A 16,322-nucleotide genomic window follows, 5' to 3' on the forward strand; every position below is an offset into this window, starting at 1 on the left:
TAAATGAAATGTCATTCTAAGAGTGTCTTATAAACCATGATATTCTGGCAGAGCCATTTTGTAATGTAGTATGCAGGGAGGATTGAAAAGATACAATTTCCAGATTAAAAGCTGACAATGTTTATCATTTTCCAGCTCTGTGTGGTCTCCTTGGCGTTGTTCAGAACACTCATTGGCTTGCATTGTGAAGATGTGATGTTACAGCTAGTTTTAAGGTAAAGCCCAAACTCTTTTTGCCATTCTTCATCCTAACTCTGGGATGTATGGTCTCTCTCTGTGGATGCAGAGCTGGGTGGGAGTTCTCCAAGAGAGCAGAAATCCAAGTAACTACAGAGATAAGAATATTTATGGTCCCAACAAAAGTCTACCAGACCTGACGAAGTTTGATTTACATCCTGAGATCTCCAGAGCAAGAGTAAATCTTGTGATTTATTTATATAAAAGTGAGAGAAGCTAAGAATATATTTATCACCTCCAAAGTCCTTATTCCCTGCTTCTAAATGCACAATTTTTCCCTCCTGCATGTTTTCTCTAGTGTATTATGCACTGTGATACAGACCTATATACTGTTTGCAGTTCCCACCCTTCTTGTTGTTTTCCATCTCTTTGATTCCTCGCTCAATGAGAATACTTCATGTTCCTGCACTATTCTAGGTAGATTAAGTGATGTACTAAATGCAGTGATAATTTTTGGTTTTAATTTGTGATTCTGTACATTGCTACAAAATACTTACAATTTGGGTATATTTATTAGATGAGAATTGGTTATTTATTTGGAAATATTGGTGTAACTGACTTGGGCTTTTAGTATTGCAGATCACATGAATATTTCAGGTACTTTCTGTCCCTCCACACATAGGCATTAAGGTGAAATTCCCTATAGATCTGGCAGTGGTGCCTGGAAATACTGCTAGGACCTCTGTGAATACAAGTACATCACCACTCTAACATTAGAGTGCTGTGGTTGATCTTTTTGTTTATTTAGGGAATCCTTTAGAATTTATTTGCATTTTAAATGGCAGATCATTGGTGTAGTTAACACTGAGGCTCTTATAAAAGTGCTTTTAAAAAGTAAAACTAAACTGCTCTAAAGAAGTTCAACATGAGACTTAGCTTCCTCTAGGCTCTTCCCTCCTCTGCCTAAGAGCTCAGTCTTGATCTATTGCAGTAAAATGCTTGGATGACCCTTCCCTCATTTTCTTTCTGGCTGCTCGTCTGGCAAACAGCCTCTCTCTGAATTTCCCAGGAAAACAAATAAATTGAGGATTCTGAGACAGAATGCATTCATAGTCAGACCAAACCATTCTGCTGGCCTTTGACATCTTCCTGTCCCACACTTCCTCTATACTTTCTTACAACAGGTTTGCTCTGACCTGCAAAGGATTCCCTGTTCTGATGCAACTGTCTCCTATCTCTGCTCATCTTAACAGCTCCTTATCAAACCAAGCATCACAATATAGAGAGTCACGGTTTCATGCTCTTGAGCGGTTTAGAAAATGGATCACTGTAAATATTATTATTGCTGTTTCATTTGAGAAGGCAGGAAGGTGGGAAGGGAATTCTGTGTGTTGTTGCTTTTTCTAACATGGAAGGATAAGTGATGCTGGGCACTGCTGTTTCAGGTATCTGATCCCGTGCAACCACATGATGCTGAGCCAGCGGCGTGCTGTGAAAGAGAGAGATTGTTATTCTGTATCTGCTGCAAAACTGCTGGCCCTGACACCTCTCTGCTGCTCCACTGGAATCACTTTGACACTTGAAAGCCAAGAAAAAGACTATATTCTCTGGACAAAACCAGCACAATCTAAAGGTAATTGGTGCTCAGGGGAAGATAAAATCATTAATTGAGTTTTGTGGGACAAATTGTGAAAGCATAGAAGGGGAAGGAAATGTGGTGGGCAACAATAAACTGGCAAATCTGAAGTAGAGAGTTTATTTAATTCCTTCCATATGTCCAGGTCTATCGAAACCTTGTTTTAACAGCTATCCAGCTTGACTATGTATTTATGACAATAGTGTACTAATACATGGTAGCAACTCTGGCTGCTTCAGAGTGGTTGCTGCATTAAGGTTGTCATGGTTTGACGCTGGCGCAATGCCAGCACCCCATAAAAATTCACCTCCCCAAATAAATGCTGTGAGATGTGATCAGGAACAGAGCAGAGCAGGCCCAAGCTTAAAAACAAAGGAGAAAGAACTATATTAAGCAACTACTATGACAAAAGACACACACTAAATCCAGAATGAAAGCCTTCCAAAACACTCCTCCTCCCCCCACCCAAACTCCAGCAAACCACAGTGAGACACAATTTGGACCCTCAATCAAGTCATCACCCTTCAGATGATCAATACTCAGTCTATCAAGGGAGAGAGAAGTCTCTCTTGCACCACAGACCCCCCAGGAAACACAGTTGCCACCTCCTGTGTTTCCATGTCACACATGGCAACCGCCTGGAGAAAAAATCTGCCAGTGTGACACTCTCCTTTCCATGTCACAGTGCTCTCACCACCATGCATGGACAGACTGCCCATAGGGCTCCTTTAAGGATGCTTTGCCAAGGACCAAAAGAGACAAAAGTTCAGCTTCTCATTTTGGGACCACAGTCCTCCCCATTTTCTTCCTCCCCTGGGGCCGAGGGTCTCAAGAACAGAGATCATCTTCTTCCTGAAGGCAGAGGGTATCACCACACCCTCCTCAACTCTTCTCTGTTCTCTCCATTCCTGTGCTGGTAGTCGCTGAAGCAGGTCTGTTGGCTCACCATTGCATCCCCCTAAAAATGCTGTCTCTGTTGCAGGAGAAATTGGTTCAGTCTATGGCTATCAAGAAAAGTCCAGCCACAAGCCACTCCATCATCTCCTCCCACCTAAAAATTTCTTCTTCTAACATCTCAGATCCCAGACTGTCTCTCTTCTACTTTGAATCAAGGAGGAGTAATATTTTACAAAGCTTTCATTTCCCAGGATAGGGTTAAAAGTTCAGATTCCCTGGACGGCTGAAACCTCTGCCCAGGACGCCAACTCCCACAGCTGGACACCTTTCCCCCCCACCTTCTCCTTCTCCTCTGCCAGCAAATTCCAGGTGCTGTCAGGCTCTCTGTCTCTTTCCCTCTGAGGAGGGGGGAACAAAGGCATCTCCATTTCTCTCCACCCTTCCATCTGCAGGGGGGGCCTGCCCGGTTCCAGTCCTTCAGCCCCTGGCCTACCTCTCCCAGGCCGCGTGGCTTCCCCTCCCCCACCCAGCCTGTGCCTGGGCAGGGGAGAGTCTGCACTCTCTGACGACCGGAACCAGAAGAGAGCTCCCTGGGCGTTCTTGCTTTTAACCCCCTGTGTTCTCAGAGGCATGTCCCTGCCTTCAGTGGTCACTCCAGGTGCCAATATCCAAACCTGACCACTGATTGGTTTGACCCAACTTCCCTTGAAAAAATTAACTTCCGTGTCAAACCATGGTAGGTTTGAATGCAAGCTGGTCTCATAGAAATCTTGAGTTACAGCTCTGTCTTTGTGATAGGAAAAAGTCATGTGTTGATGAGCAAATTTCAATTGTTGTGCTTTGGTCTTCCTGCCTTACTGGATTGTTAGGGTTAAAAACTCTCCCTGCAATGTCTTAGTGGATGCCTTGCTGGAGAAAATTTGATGTACTACTCTTGATACGAGTTGTCTTTACTTCCAGATCCTGGTAGACACTCTTCTGAATCTGCTTGCATTGTGGAATATGGAAGGGCTGTGGACATCAGCTACTTGCAGTACCTGGGGGAAGCTCAAGAAGCCATCATCCAGTGCATGAAAGATTGTAAGGTTTGGTCTGCCTTGTATGATGGAGAAAATCCTGATCCAGACACCTTTATTCAGACACTCGCCGAGGAGAACAGTACAGATGTGGAACACCCCATGTTTCGGCTCCAGCAGAGGACACCTAGCACATGCAGCTCTGCTCAAGCAACTCCATTCAGTGAGAAGATGCAGCTGGAGCTAGAATGGGATGATAGCTATGACACAGGGATTTCTCCTGGTTCTAATGTGTGCTCGCCACAACCGTATGATGATCTGGGAAGCACAGAAATGCAGCCACCTGCAGAGCCGCCAAAACACATTCAAGAAATGAAAAAAAATGCCATTATGCTCATCAAAGGCTCTTACATAGAGGAGTCAGACTTTCAGGATGATATTATGGTTTACAGGTTATGTGCCCAGAAGGATACTCAAGATGATGATAGCTCCAAGGAGAAAGCTTTAAATATAGCCAGAGAACACAAGGTGCAGAGCCAGACTGTAGTCAATGGGTCTCTTGCAAAGACCCAGCTGGAAATGGACTTGGATGAGCACAGTAAGAGAAATTCAAGCTCAACTAAAGGTGTAATGAGAGAACAAATAAACCAGAAAATGACTGAGATTGATCCACAGCCAGACTTAGAGTTAAAGATTTCTTCTCAGGAGGCAGATTGTAACTTAAGTATAAAACTGCTGAGCACAGATGGTGAGGATTTCATTGCACAGTATGACAGAATTATTAAAGAACTGGTTCCAAACAGTGCAAGCTTGGAGGAGCAGAAGTTGGATGCTCCTGATCTTGTCTCTCCAGCAGAAGAAGAGGAGGACTTTGAGAATTTCTCAGCAGATACCCCTTCTGCAGAGAGCATATCATCTCCCTTTGGACCAAAGGAGGATGTGTCTCCCAAGCACTCTCCAAGGAGCCAGAGTGCTCCATTTACAGGTGCAATGTCCTGTTAATTACATACATAACAAATGCAAGAAGGCATGTTGATTAAAGGTGGCCAGATGAGGTCACACTGGCACACAATACAAGCACAGAGCAAGGGAGAGTCCTGGCACTAAACAGGGTATAGCCTAAATAGCTGAAACCACTCCAAGGAGAGTGAGAGATCCAATGTGAAAATACAGCAGAGTCATCAGCATGGTGAAAGCAAATGGTAGTGTTTCAGGGTTTTTTTTTGGTTTTTTTTGTTTTTTTTTTTCTTGGTAATTGTTTAGAACATTGAGCAGGGGTTATGTTGTTTGTATGTGAGAGCTCTGTCATGTCAGAGGAAGCTTTTTCAGTTGAAAGATGGTCAGAGTAACTGTTTGAATATACAGAGCCCAAGTAAATAATTTGTTTATCTGGTAACTTTCATCTCTGATGGGATGGATGCAACATCACAGTGCCATTTTTCCTCTCTCTGCTATTCCACATTGTAGCAGAAGGTGTCAGCACTGTTGCCATGTCTGTACGTGCCTGTCTCCCTGCTCTGCCCTGACATCCTGTTCTCCAGTGTCAGGTCTGCCCTCGCTATTGGCATGCTTTTCTGTCTAGTGCCAGGCAGCAATTTAAGATTGCTCTCTGCTGACTGTCCAAGCTATTCAGGAATGACATTACTACTGGAGGTCAGAGTGGGCTTTTGATCTGTATTTGTGCAGCTCCTTGCACTGCAGAGTCCTGGTCTTTAATTAGGTCTCCTAGATACCGGAGCAATGCAAATAATAAAAAATAATCATGTACTAGGTTTCCTCACCCAACAAAAAACCTCTGTAAGATGGATTCTTATTCATGTGGAGGGGGAAAACATGTGTTCATTGAAAAGTAGCCCTTTCTGGTCAGCTGTGGCCAGAATGCTTGGCACTGTTTCTTAATTGAAAAATCCAGTCTGTTTTTCAACTAATTTGCTATTTTTGCTGTGGTGGCAATTTCCTTGTACCGGAAGCTAATTGTATCCAAATCTTTGTTTCATATCATCTGCTGTCAAATGTAGCTGAAAAATGTTCTCTCTGTTTCTCATTCTTAATCTAGTCCCTCTCTCCATTTGTTCATTTTCAAAAATCTACCCCTCACCCAAACCCATGCAAACCTCAGAACTGAGGAAAATTAAGATATAAAGCTAAACACAATAAGCCTAGATGTTAGCTACCCATCTACAGTGTGTTTTACTCTTAGACTCTTGACCTGGCTTTAATGGAGATCTTTGTGATTGCATGTAAGGAGGTACTTGCAACAACACTTTGGAAATGTTAAAATTGCAGGGCCTTTCAAAGATAGCAACCTGGTCTAATGGAAGGTGTTCCTGCTCAGGGCAGGGAACTTGGAACTAGGTGGTCTTTGAGGTTCCGTCCAACCCAAACCATTCTATGATTCTGTATCTAATTTGGGATGTTGTATTATGTTTGTAGATGTGTTTGATAAAGTTTTTAGGTTGCTTTTGCTGTTTTGGGATGGCATTAAGGGATGAGGCCTCTCTCTGACAGAAGTTTCTCACAGCTGCTAAGTGTCAGCAATGCTATGGATCTGTGAAGAAAATGTCCTCTTGGCGTCTTATATCCATTGTAAAAGCATTAAACACTCTCATCCCTATTTTGACTTGTGGTGTTCAGGAACAGGAATTTGTATTTTGTTTCCTCCCTCTTCATATATCAGTGCCATGGCCATGAAATCAGTAATTTTTTGACTTCTTATCTAGTTTTTGACTTCTTATCTAGTTACTCTGTTACAAGGCTTCTAAACTTCGCTTATATCCTCTGATTCTCATTTAAATAAATTTTTGGGAGTGAAAGTCATGCTATCACTTTTTACAAATTTTTTTAATGTATTTAGTAACCTGCCTTGCAGCTTCAGCTTTGCCTACTCAGCTTTGAAGTGTTACCTAGAGAAGAGAAACAGTGACACATCTCAGCTCCTTCTGCCTTCTCTTTTGATACAGTAGACTCTCCTCAGGAGCTCTGTGAAAATGTCACCATGAACAGGATAGGTTATGTTGGGACAGAAGAAACTGTATCTCAGCAAAAGTGTTTGGGGCTGCTCCACAGGTACCTGGGCTCTGATGGCTGTCGTGGTGGTTGAAAGGCAGCAGCCACATAAAGCCTTGTCAACGCTGGCCCTCCCACCTTTCCTCTTGCGGGCGGAGCTGTGCCAGCCTTAGCCCTGAGAGATGAGTCTGGAAGGAGTGCTTGCTTTGTCCTCACAGTTGCTGTAAAGCTTGACAGATTCCAGGCTTTAGTGGAGCTCTGTTAAGTGGAATGGCAACAGGGGCACTCCTCATTTGATCCTTCCTGTTGCTCTGGGCCAGAAGTGCCTTAGCCTCTGCCACAGTTTCCAGCAGGCACATTGAACTGGGCTGCCCTGAGCCCAGCCAGCTCGAATGGCAGCCGTGTGCAAGCTGAGGGGAGCTGGAATGGTGCTGGATTATGGCCACCTGCTTGACCCTAGAAATGTCCATAGCATGTATCTTTTGCCAGGTTTGAGGATGGGATATTCAAAGATAACAGTGCTAATCATCCAGGGATTCTTCTGCATGGTTTTCCTAGCTCTTATGCAACTGGTATAGTGTGGTGGGACTGTGGGTGGGACAAGGGACATTTCTAAGACTTTCCTTGTGAGTAGGTCCTTTGTACTGACTGCCTCAAGCATCTCCCCAGCTGCGTGGTCTAACAGTGTAGTGTTTGGGTGAAGTCATTCTCAGCCTTGCAAAGGATTCTTAAGCTTGAGCACTAAGGGTTTATGAACTTAATGGTGAGTGTTCCTGTATTTCAGTGGCTGTCCTTCAGCATGAATACACAAACTAAAGCTATTATTTATTAGTGACATTTATATGATAACGCCTATGTCTACCAGCAATTATGCTTATAAATCTATTTTAATGTCTTCCCTGCTTTGTGTGACTGTTTGGTATACTGAAGATGCCTTTTCTTGTGATGGAACTATCACAGCTTGATTTTTGTGTTTAGAATAGCATTTTCATATTTTCTTTAGAACACCAGTTTTTTGATAGAACAATAAAGCTAGCAATAATTCACTTTGCCCAGTCCTTACATAGAAATAAGGCACAGGAAGAGTCAAAAGAACAGATTCTATTTGCATTAAAACTAGTAGTACCCTTCCAATTTATTAAAGCGGAATAGAGTGGTAGACTGTAATGTCCTAGACTGAATCCTTATTGGCACATGCAAGTGGAATAGTCATGCATGTTAAATATGGCATTAATGTAAACTGATTGGCTAGGTAGTAAATGTGCTGCTAACTACAAAAGCTTTCAACATCTCTGTTAAGTCTGCTTTTCCTGTTCAGCCACAGTTTGGATTTTCTCCCTGCTGTCTTTAATTAGTGTGTGGGAGGGCTAATTTGGTTGGTTATGATGGTCAAAATTCCTTTTAAATGGCTTTTTCCTGGATCTTAGTGTTTTTCTTCTGTGAAAACAAAAGCATTGGTTTCTTCTTATTTTCTTGCAGGACCATTCATCAGTGTAGTGTTGTCAAAGCTGGAGAACATGCTGGAGAATTCCTTGCACGTAAATTTGCTGCTTATTGGGATTATTACTCAACTGGCAAGTTATCCACAGCCGCTTCTTCGCTCCTTTCTGCTCAACACCAACATGGTGTTTCAGCCTAGCGTGCGCTCACTCTATCAGGTATTTACCACAGGTGTTAGCCATGCCTACTGGAGCAGTGTCTTTAGTGTCTCCTTAAACCTTACATTAGCTCCTTTCAGTTTCACATGTAGTTTTCCTACCTGTCTGTGAGCTTCTTATTTCATTTCCATGTTTTAATTACATTTGTGCAAAGAACTGGAAACTCTATATGACCATAGCTTTTGTCAGAGCTCTATTTTAATGCAGGTAGAGAAAGCCTGAATATGCAGTCTGTGGCTGCACTGGGAGCAAAGGAGAAAGAAGTAATTGTTACTGTTGTTTTGGCAGGTGCTGGCATCTGTGAAAAATAAGATTGAACATTTTGCTTCCATTGAAAAAGACTTCCCAGGTCTTCTCCTGGAGGCCCAACAGTACTTGCTTTTTCGTGTGGACATGTCTGATGCTGCGGAAGAATTGCTCACCAAAGGTAAATGATAAGCACGCTCAGAGGAGGGCTGGTGGAATGACTTACCAGTTACCCCTGTCCTTTTCACCAGATGATTAAAAGGTGTGGTGTGCTGTGAATGTCATTAGCCAGCTGTATCCTTCTTACTTTAAAGTGATGATGCTCAGTAGACCACAGTGTTTGCGTCTATTTTGATATTCTTTGCTGTTTACAAGTTTTTAATTGGTATATAAAATGTCTGTTTAAAGAAGTAACAAAATCAGTTCTTGGCTTACTGTCAGTAAACAAACTCACTTTCAAAGCATGAGGTGAGGTGGCATATGTGCATGATTTCATTTTATTTTTAGCCTGACCTTCAGCTAGGTCATTGGTTCTTTTTTGATAAATGTTAGAGAGGACAGAAGTCCAGGATGAACTGGTTTCTGCAACAATTGAATAAAGCTTGGTGTTATGGTTTGGACTACCACTGAAGGAGATAAGACACTGAAAGTTTTCTGGCTAGTATCTTTCTTGTATGATAAACAAAGCAAAACAAACAGAGAAAAACCCAAAAGGTGTGTGTCTAAGAGCAGTGGGGAGTTAGACAGGTATCACCCCACCAAGCCAGCTTTGCAGGGGACTCTGCAACATCTGCTGCCTCTCAAGCACAGTGCATAAATTGTCTTTACAGTTACCTGTACTTATTTTTACCACTGTGGGGCAAGCTAGTAAAAATACGGGGCTAGCTGCCAAATAAGAACCTTCCAGACACAGGCAGGTAATGGGTAGAGCTGAAGCCCTGCTCTGAGGACATGCTTGTTCTCAGCTTGCTGCTGAGTGGGTAATGTTGGATGCAGGCTTCTCTTAAAAGCCAACTTGCCACAGGATGGGAATGTGTCAAATTTGGTGAGTCATGAAGAGCTGGCTCTGCAAGAGGGTTCAAGAGAGGCTGGATTTACAGGTGTGTGCTTACTCATCTTTGGGAGTCAATAATCACCCACTCTGCCCACACTTCTGTGATGATGTTGATGCTTTTCTTGGATTTCCAGAGGTGTGGAAATCAGGACTCTTTATGTGCCATTTTAATTGTGTTTTCATTTTTCAAGACTCTGAAGAATAATCTACATAATTTGTAGTCAGCATAATATGTGTTTCTAAGGTTTGCAGTACATCTAGTTTGTAAAATTATGATCTTGCTAATGCTGCTTCCCAAAGAGTTGGTCTGTGGAAGGTGCCTGCTGTAAAAAAGCTGTGTACTGCACATGTCAGTAGCATTTTAGGCTCTGCATTTTGGTGCCATAGAATAGAAAGCCTAAAAATTACATGGCATTGTAGCTAGCATGTGGGAGATGAGATTAGGAGGCAATATTCAGAGTTCTTTTTTTTCCTCAGGTGATGGCAATAAGAACTTTCACATAATGCATTCCCAATGACATTTATTTATACTTCCTGTTTTACGTCAGTTTTCTTCTGTGGGCTTCAGAATTTGCCAGGTTGACTCATGCTGGTCATTATTTAGGAATTTGAAACAAGGCTGCTTAGTCACCCTGTTAGTATGCTTTCTTCCGTATAGACGGCTTCTCTTGACAAATAAGTGGAGAGTAAGTAAATGTCTGGATAACTGCAGATTTGGTTCCCTACAGGACTAGTGATGCAAGTCATCAGACTCTAATGCTGGGGGAGAGTTGGTTCAGTAGCCCATCAACCAGTAGTTCATTATATTGATTAAAAAGTGCAAGGTAGGAACTGCTGCAGTAATGGTAAATGAAAAAAAAAAAAAAAACCCAAAACAAACCAAACAACAAATTGGGAACTCCCCGTGGACTTCTTTGCATTGGCTTGAGCACCATCTCTGACTGTCAGACATATCGGTTGTTCTCTGAGGGATTTTTCCCCTGAAAGGAAGTGCTGAATAAACCCCAGTGTTCTATGCAGGTCTGAGCATAGCCAGCCTCCTACAGAATTCACATATGAAAACCTGAAGCCAGAGTTGGTGAGGAAGACAAATGTAAAACCAAAACATCATAGAGAATTTTCTCTCTCTTTAAAGGATTGGTCTCTGAAGGTTTTCGAACAGAAATTGTACAATTTGTTCTTTTTTGCTTGCAGTAGTGTGTGATTCTTCCACAGTAGCTTGGGCTCTGGTTACACGTCTAGAACTGTCACAATGTAGTTCCATGTGCAAGCTGCCCCTCTTTCAGTGTGTTGGTAACAGTCTTCAGAGTATTCATTTGCTCAATTTTCAATTGTGTGACTCAGATTGTATCCTGACCCTAGAGAGAAGTGAACAATCCTGATCAAAGAAAAAAAAAACCCCAAATCTCTAGTTCCTAGATCAGCTTTCTGGGCTTTTCTGGATTTTGGGGTTTTTTTCCAAACAAGCAGTTGAATCTAAACAAAAAATATTTTTAGAGTTGTATCAGTTTAATTCTTTTTAAAAGGAAGAGTATAAAGAAAAGCAAAGCTTTGACAGTGTGCTAGCATTCTGGTTATATTGCCTAAACTATTTTAAAAAACTTAAAGTATTAATTATGAAATGTTTTGACATTAGGAAACATTGAGAAAAAATCTTCAGGGGAAGCTTAAAACTTTTTTTTTTCATTGTAATCTATAATTTAAGTTGTTTTTCCTCCCACAGTCAGATTTTCCCACAGAATAGAAATTCCTGTACTCTATCTCTAGTAGGTAGAAATTTGTAGAATAACAACATGAATGATTGATAAGTCTGGAGTTGGAAAGGTGTTTTAAACTCAAGAAAAGTACGAGTCTGTTAAATGATTGAGATGAAATTTTTTTTCAAGTGTTTGGAAGAGTAGAGTAATTCCACAGTGCCTTGGGTGAGGTACAGGCAAGGAACAAAAGTGCAGAGCTGTTGAACAGAGGGATTGCTGTGCAGCATTGAGCGGCCTTCATCTACAGCTCCCCGTGTTCACTGCTTGGAGAGGTGTCAGAGCAAGGCTGGCGTCACTTGAGACTGTTACTTTAACCTAAACTGTGTGCAATGTGAGGGAAACCCCTTCTGAAGGCAGCAATGCAGTTTTGGGCTTGTCTGCAGTATGTGAATTAACATAACAGCCCTTTTATTTCTTTTTAATGATTTACTTATACGTCTCAGGAGAACATCCCAGTTGTAAGTTAGACAGGATTTTGTCTGTCTCCACTGCTGGCCTCAATGATACCTTGTAGCAATGAGTTCTATCTTGTAGCAGTGAGTTCTACAGGTTAATTTTTCTTCGTAGAGTATTTATTTCCATCAGCATTAGATTTTGTCACCTTTTTAGTTTCACTGAATTAATTATCCTCTAATTAAAGAGCAGTTCTGCTTCAGGTTGAAACAAGGCGCAATTGATTGAAATTTAAGTGCTTCTGTCACTGTAATTCCATGCATTCTGATGCTTGAGCTCTGATCCTCTGAACTCTGGCAGCAGAGATCATATAGCAGAAAACACAGTGGCTTTCACTTGCTCTCTTTTTAATGGTTAGTTGCTTTACAGGGAACAAGTGTAGTTAGTGGGGCCTGTAGCTGCAGAATAATCAAATTTTAATTTTTTTATTTTTCCCTTAGTTTCTAACTTGCTTCAAACTCATGTGGTGATGTGATAGCTCAGCCTCGAACCCATTGACATGGTGATTCACAGGGAGAAGATAGAGAAAGAGAAGTAAAAACAAAAGAACAGTTTGATCTGGGGGAGGGATAGAGCATAGTATTCTTGAAATGGAGACAACTGTGCTGGCTCTAGATGGGTAGATATTATCTGCTGTTTCAGAAGGTAAATCCATATTACTCTTTCCCTTGACTCCTCTTCTGCCCACATATTTCTCTCATCAGAGCTGTAACTGAATGATATATAACCTGGGGAAAGATAGGTAATAAAAAATGCAACAGAACCAGGCCACGTAGAACTTCAAAATGCTGGATTAGTGGAGTATTTCCGTGCATGATCTGAGTACTGCAAATTACAGCTCTGAGCACAATCCTTATAAACTGGATTTGGACACTGTACAAATATCCTGTGTGCTTAATATACAGAGTCTTTTTTCTTTTCCTCTCCCTCTCCTCCTGTCTTTAGGTAATGTCCATCACAGCAGCAATACAGGGAACGGAAGGAATCTTCCTGAAGCTTACCCAGCTGTACTGCAGCCTTTCCTGGGACAGAAAGGAAAGAAAGGCCTAGCGCATCCCAGCCTTCCTGCACACGTGAGGAACGCCGTACTTGCAGCTGCCCTTTTCCCAGAGTTCCTGAAGGAGCTGGCAGCTCTAGCCCAGGAACATTCCATTTTATGTTAAAAAGTACTGGGGGATTTTGAAGATTATTATTAGTGACTTTTTAAAATGTGTTTTGAAAAAGCTTTTGGAGTTTAAACAGATTTTTAATGCAAAGCTGCTTTCAAAAGAAGGTTGTACTTCAATATTTCCTGAAAATACTTGATTTGGAGGGGGAAGAAGGAGGCAAAATATTATTCCAGTTAGGCCTTATAATTTTCCTCTGTGCTATATAACTTATTTGAGATTTCTGATACTGCTCTTACTGCAGCTTCCTTCTTCATCCCTTCCTTGTTACACAGCCACCCTTCTTCAGCGTCACTAATTCCTGTTGAATTTCTGCAATAGACACTTTTTGGCTGGCTAAGAGACACAAACACGTTAGCTTTTTCTGTTCCAGAAATACTCTTCTGGATAACTTGTTAGGAGACAAGTTTGCTTGAAAAAATGTTGCCCCCTGGGAAAAGTTCACAGTATAAAAAGACATGCAAAATCTGCACAAAACCCTGAAGGGGTTATGTGAAGGGCTGTGTTTCTTGATGTCATTGTCCTCTTTGCCTCTTCCCTTGCTTCATCCTGGAGCCTGAAGCTGGGTTCTCAATCCACATCCAAAACCCCCATTTTAACTACTGGCTCAGGTTTTCTGAATTTAAGTGATCTTATGTGTAGTAAACCCATGAGTAGCTGAAAGCAGGTGCTGGGCCCTACACATACCATATTGCCTTATGTCTGCAGACAGATCTGCAGCTACCAGCTGCTGGGCTTTGAAGTCCAGTGAAATGTGTAAGTGGATGTGGATTGCAGACTGCCTGGAATTTTCCTTGTGGTTCCTTGGCATTCCTTGATAACTCTTGCATTGCTACCTAAGCCCGCGAGCATGCCTTATTTAGTGATTTGCACAAAGTACAAAACAAAATGTTTCTATGCAAGCTGTTATTAGTGTCTAGTTTATTTGTATGCTTGTTTTAATAAGCAAAAGAAAGATACTCAGTATCTTTCTGTAGTGTTAAATGGACAGCAGGCTGTTTTTGTCTTTTTTTGTCTTTTTTTTTATTAAATGAAAAAGGTTTGCTTGCTCATGAAAGGTGTACTGTTTTATTGTTAATGAAAGGAAAGTTAAATACTGTTTGTTTACTTTTAATTAGGTGTTGACTTTTTTTTTATTGCATTTCTGAGATGGTGAGGGGAGGACCAGGCTATTCACCATCTGCAGAAAAGGAAGGATTAATGAGGAAAGCTGTCTGCTGGTGACTAACTGCGTGAGAAAATTCTCTTCTGAGAGTAATGGGCTTCATTAGATGAACCCAAACGTGATGAATTGGTGCGTCACCACTGCATTTTGTCTTATCTTAGCTGCATAATTGTGCTTCCAGTGTGTTGTAGTTGGCTACATAAAGAGGGGCTTAGTTCAAGAAACCCATAAACCCTTTTGCCCAGGATACAAACTAACAGTGACTCCAAAAATGTGAAGAAACAGAAATCAGAAATAACACTTCCATACATTAGTTCTCCTGCTCATTGTAATTCCATAATGTGGAATTCCAGTTAATCACATCCTGATTTTGAAACACACTTTCTCAGAGGTTTAAAGGAAAAAAAACCAGTTTAAAAACAAAAACCAAAGACACTCCAGAACAGTCTAATTAATTGCATGTCAAATTCCTCTGGAACGTGCAGTGCAGTTTAAGCTCCTAATCCTTTAGATAGTTTTGAAAAATTCTTCCTTTAATCTACAAGGTATACATTAAAGTGTCTGCATTCATTGTGCCAGCCTGCACAAAGTCTACCTCCAACAAAATAACCTCTAGAACTTCTCTGGGTCCATCTTTTCTAGTTTGCTGCACAGTCTTCACTTCCATGATGGCTGGGGTCCTGTCCTTCCTAGCTGACTGTCTCTGGTTTGGTTTCATTTATGACTTGTTTAGTTTTTCAGGTGCCACTGCATCACCATTCTGTAAATCACCTATGGACCTCCACATGGCCCTCTTTCACCTCACCAGGTTTCTTGGAAGCTGAAGCCAAAGCTGAGGGGTTTTTCCTTAAGTATTAGCTACCCAGGCTGAAGAGAGCTCTTTCTTTTTCAGTTCCCCCCACCCCCAGCCCTGCATTGTTGTTGTAAATGGGTAATGAGATTGACTGATTTCTTTTTTTTTAAAAAAAAATTAAACTTGTCCTAGGGCACTGTGGGTTCTTCCCCCATGCTCTCGTTTCTGCTGCCTTCCATGCTGTACTCACAGGCCTGGCCTGAGGGGGTTCAGTGTGTGTGTTGGAAGTGTTTTAGCATTATGGTTGTAGGGTCAGTGCTTGCTCTGCTTCTCACCTCTTCTGCAAGAACTGCAGGTGAGCAAAAGGAAAGTTTGATCAGCTGACTTTTAGTGGTTCAGAAACAATTGCTAAAACGCAGAAGCATTCTAATCCCTTTTTTTTTTTTTTTTTTTGAGGACTTTTTAAAAAGGAATTAGATTCTTTCACTTTTTTAAAAATAAAGAACTCTGCTGACCAGTGCTCAAGGCAGTAAATTACTACCTGAACACTCCCTTCCTCTGTTTGTATTCTAAACTAAGAATCCTTATTTGCTGGGTAGAAGGGATTTCTTTTGAGATTGTTAATTTTAACTGGTGTTTTCAGCAAATGGACAAAATCAGTGCAGTTTCATCCCAGCAGGTCTGTTAAGCTACATGAGGATTTTAAAATGTGAACTGCTCATAAAAGCATCTGTAAATTAGAGGAAGGAGAGGATTGTCCTCATAAATTTTAGTAGAGCTTATGTTCTACATCCAGTAGGATAAAGTCAGCCTTTGAAATCTGGAGTTGTGTGGAAGGCTTCTTGCTGAAAGGTCAGAGCTGTGTTTGTGCAGTGTCCCCTCACAAATGGGAAATGTCTGTCAGCTCCCCAAAAGGAAGAGGTGGATGAGTGCAGTGACCCTGGCTTAGAATGTAAAAATGCAGATCATATGTGTACCTTTGCATTGCTTTTTTTTCTGAGTGGGCTTAGACTTGCAGCTGTGTCTCAGATGTAATAGCAGTATCATGTCTGGCAGCCAGCACAAAAAACTGTTGGTGGGAATTGCTTCTTCCTGCCTTCAAAATACAGAACCTGTGATTTAGCTTGAAAATGTTGATCTTTTGAGATTAATCACATCTGTGTGCCTAAGCTCTTCAGCCAAATCCTTCTCTAATAAGTTCTTCCCTCCAGTTAGATAATGTGTTATCCTGTCTCTCACCAATGATACATCCTTTCCCCAAAAAAACCCTGTGCTTGTGGTCCAAGATGTGGTCCTGC

At 41.5% G+C, this 16,322-nt stretch overlaps 1 protein-coding gene across 5 annotated transcripts in view; it reads left to right on the forward strand.

The window, feature by feature from the left end:
• The window catches only part of FHIP1A (FHF complex subunit HOOK interacting protein 1A), an 82,013-nt gene extending 67,890 nt beyond the window's left edge, over positions 1-14,123 (forward strand). For all 5 annotated transcript variants that reach the window (XM_053941169.1, XM_053941171.1, XM_053941170.1 and 2 more), the window contains 6 exons: positions 136-215; positions 1,623-1,810; positions 3,671-4,711; positions 8,212-8,390; positions 8,679-8,817; positions 12,846-14,123. In XM_053941169.1, coding sequence (XP_053797144.1) covers positions 136-215; positions 1,623-1,810; positions 3,671-4,711; positions 8,212-8,390; positions 8,679-8,817; positions 12,846-13,063 — 1,845 coding nt within the window. In that variant the 3' untranslated portion in view covers positions 13,064-14,123. The remainder of the gene's footprint in view (positions 1-135; positions 216-1,622; positions 1,811-3,670; positions 4,712-8,211; positions 8,391-8,678; positions 8,818-12,845) is intronic.
• The last annotated feature ends 2,199 nt before the right edge of the window (positions 14,124-16,322 follow it).

Source organism: Vidua chalybeata, chromosome 4 (genome assembly GCF_026979565.1).
Source record: "Vidua chalybeata isolate OUT-0048 chromosome 4, bVidCha1 merged haplotype, whole genome shotgun sequence".
NCBI lineage: Eukaryota > Metazoa > Chordata > Aves > Passeriformes > Viduidae > Vidua > Vidua chalybeata.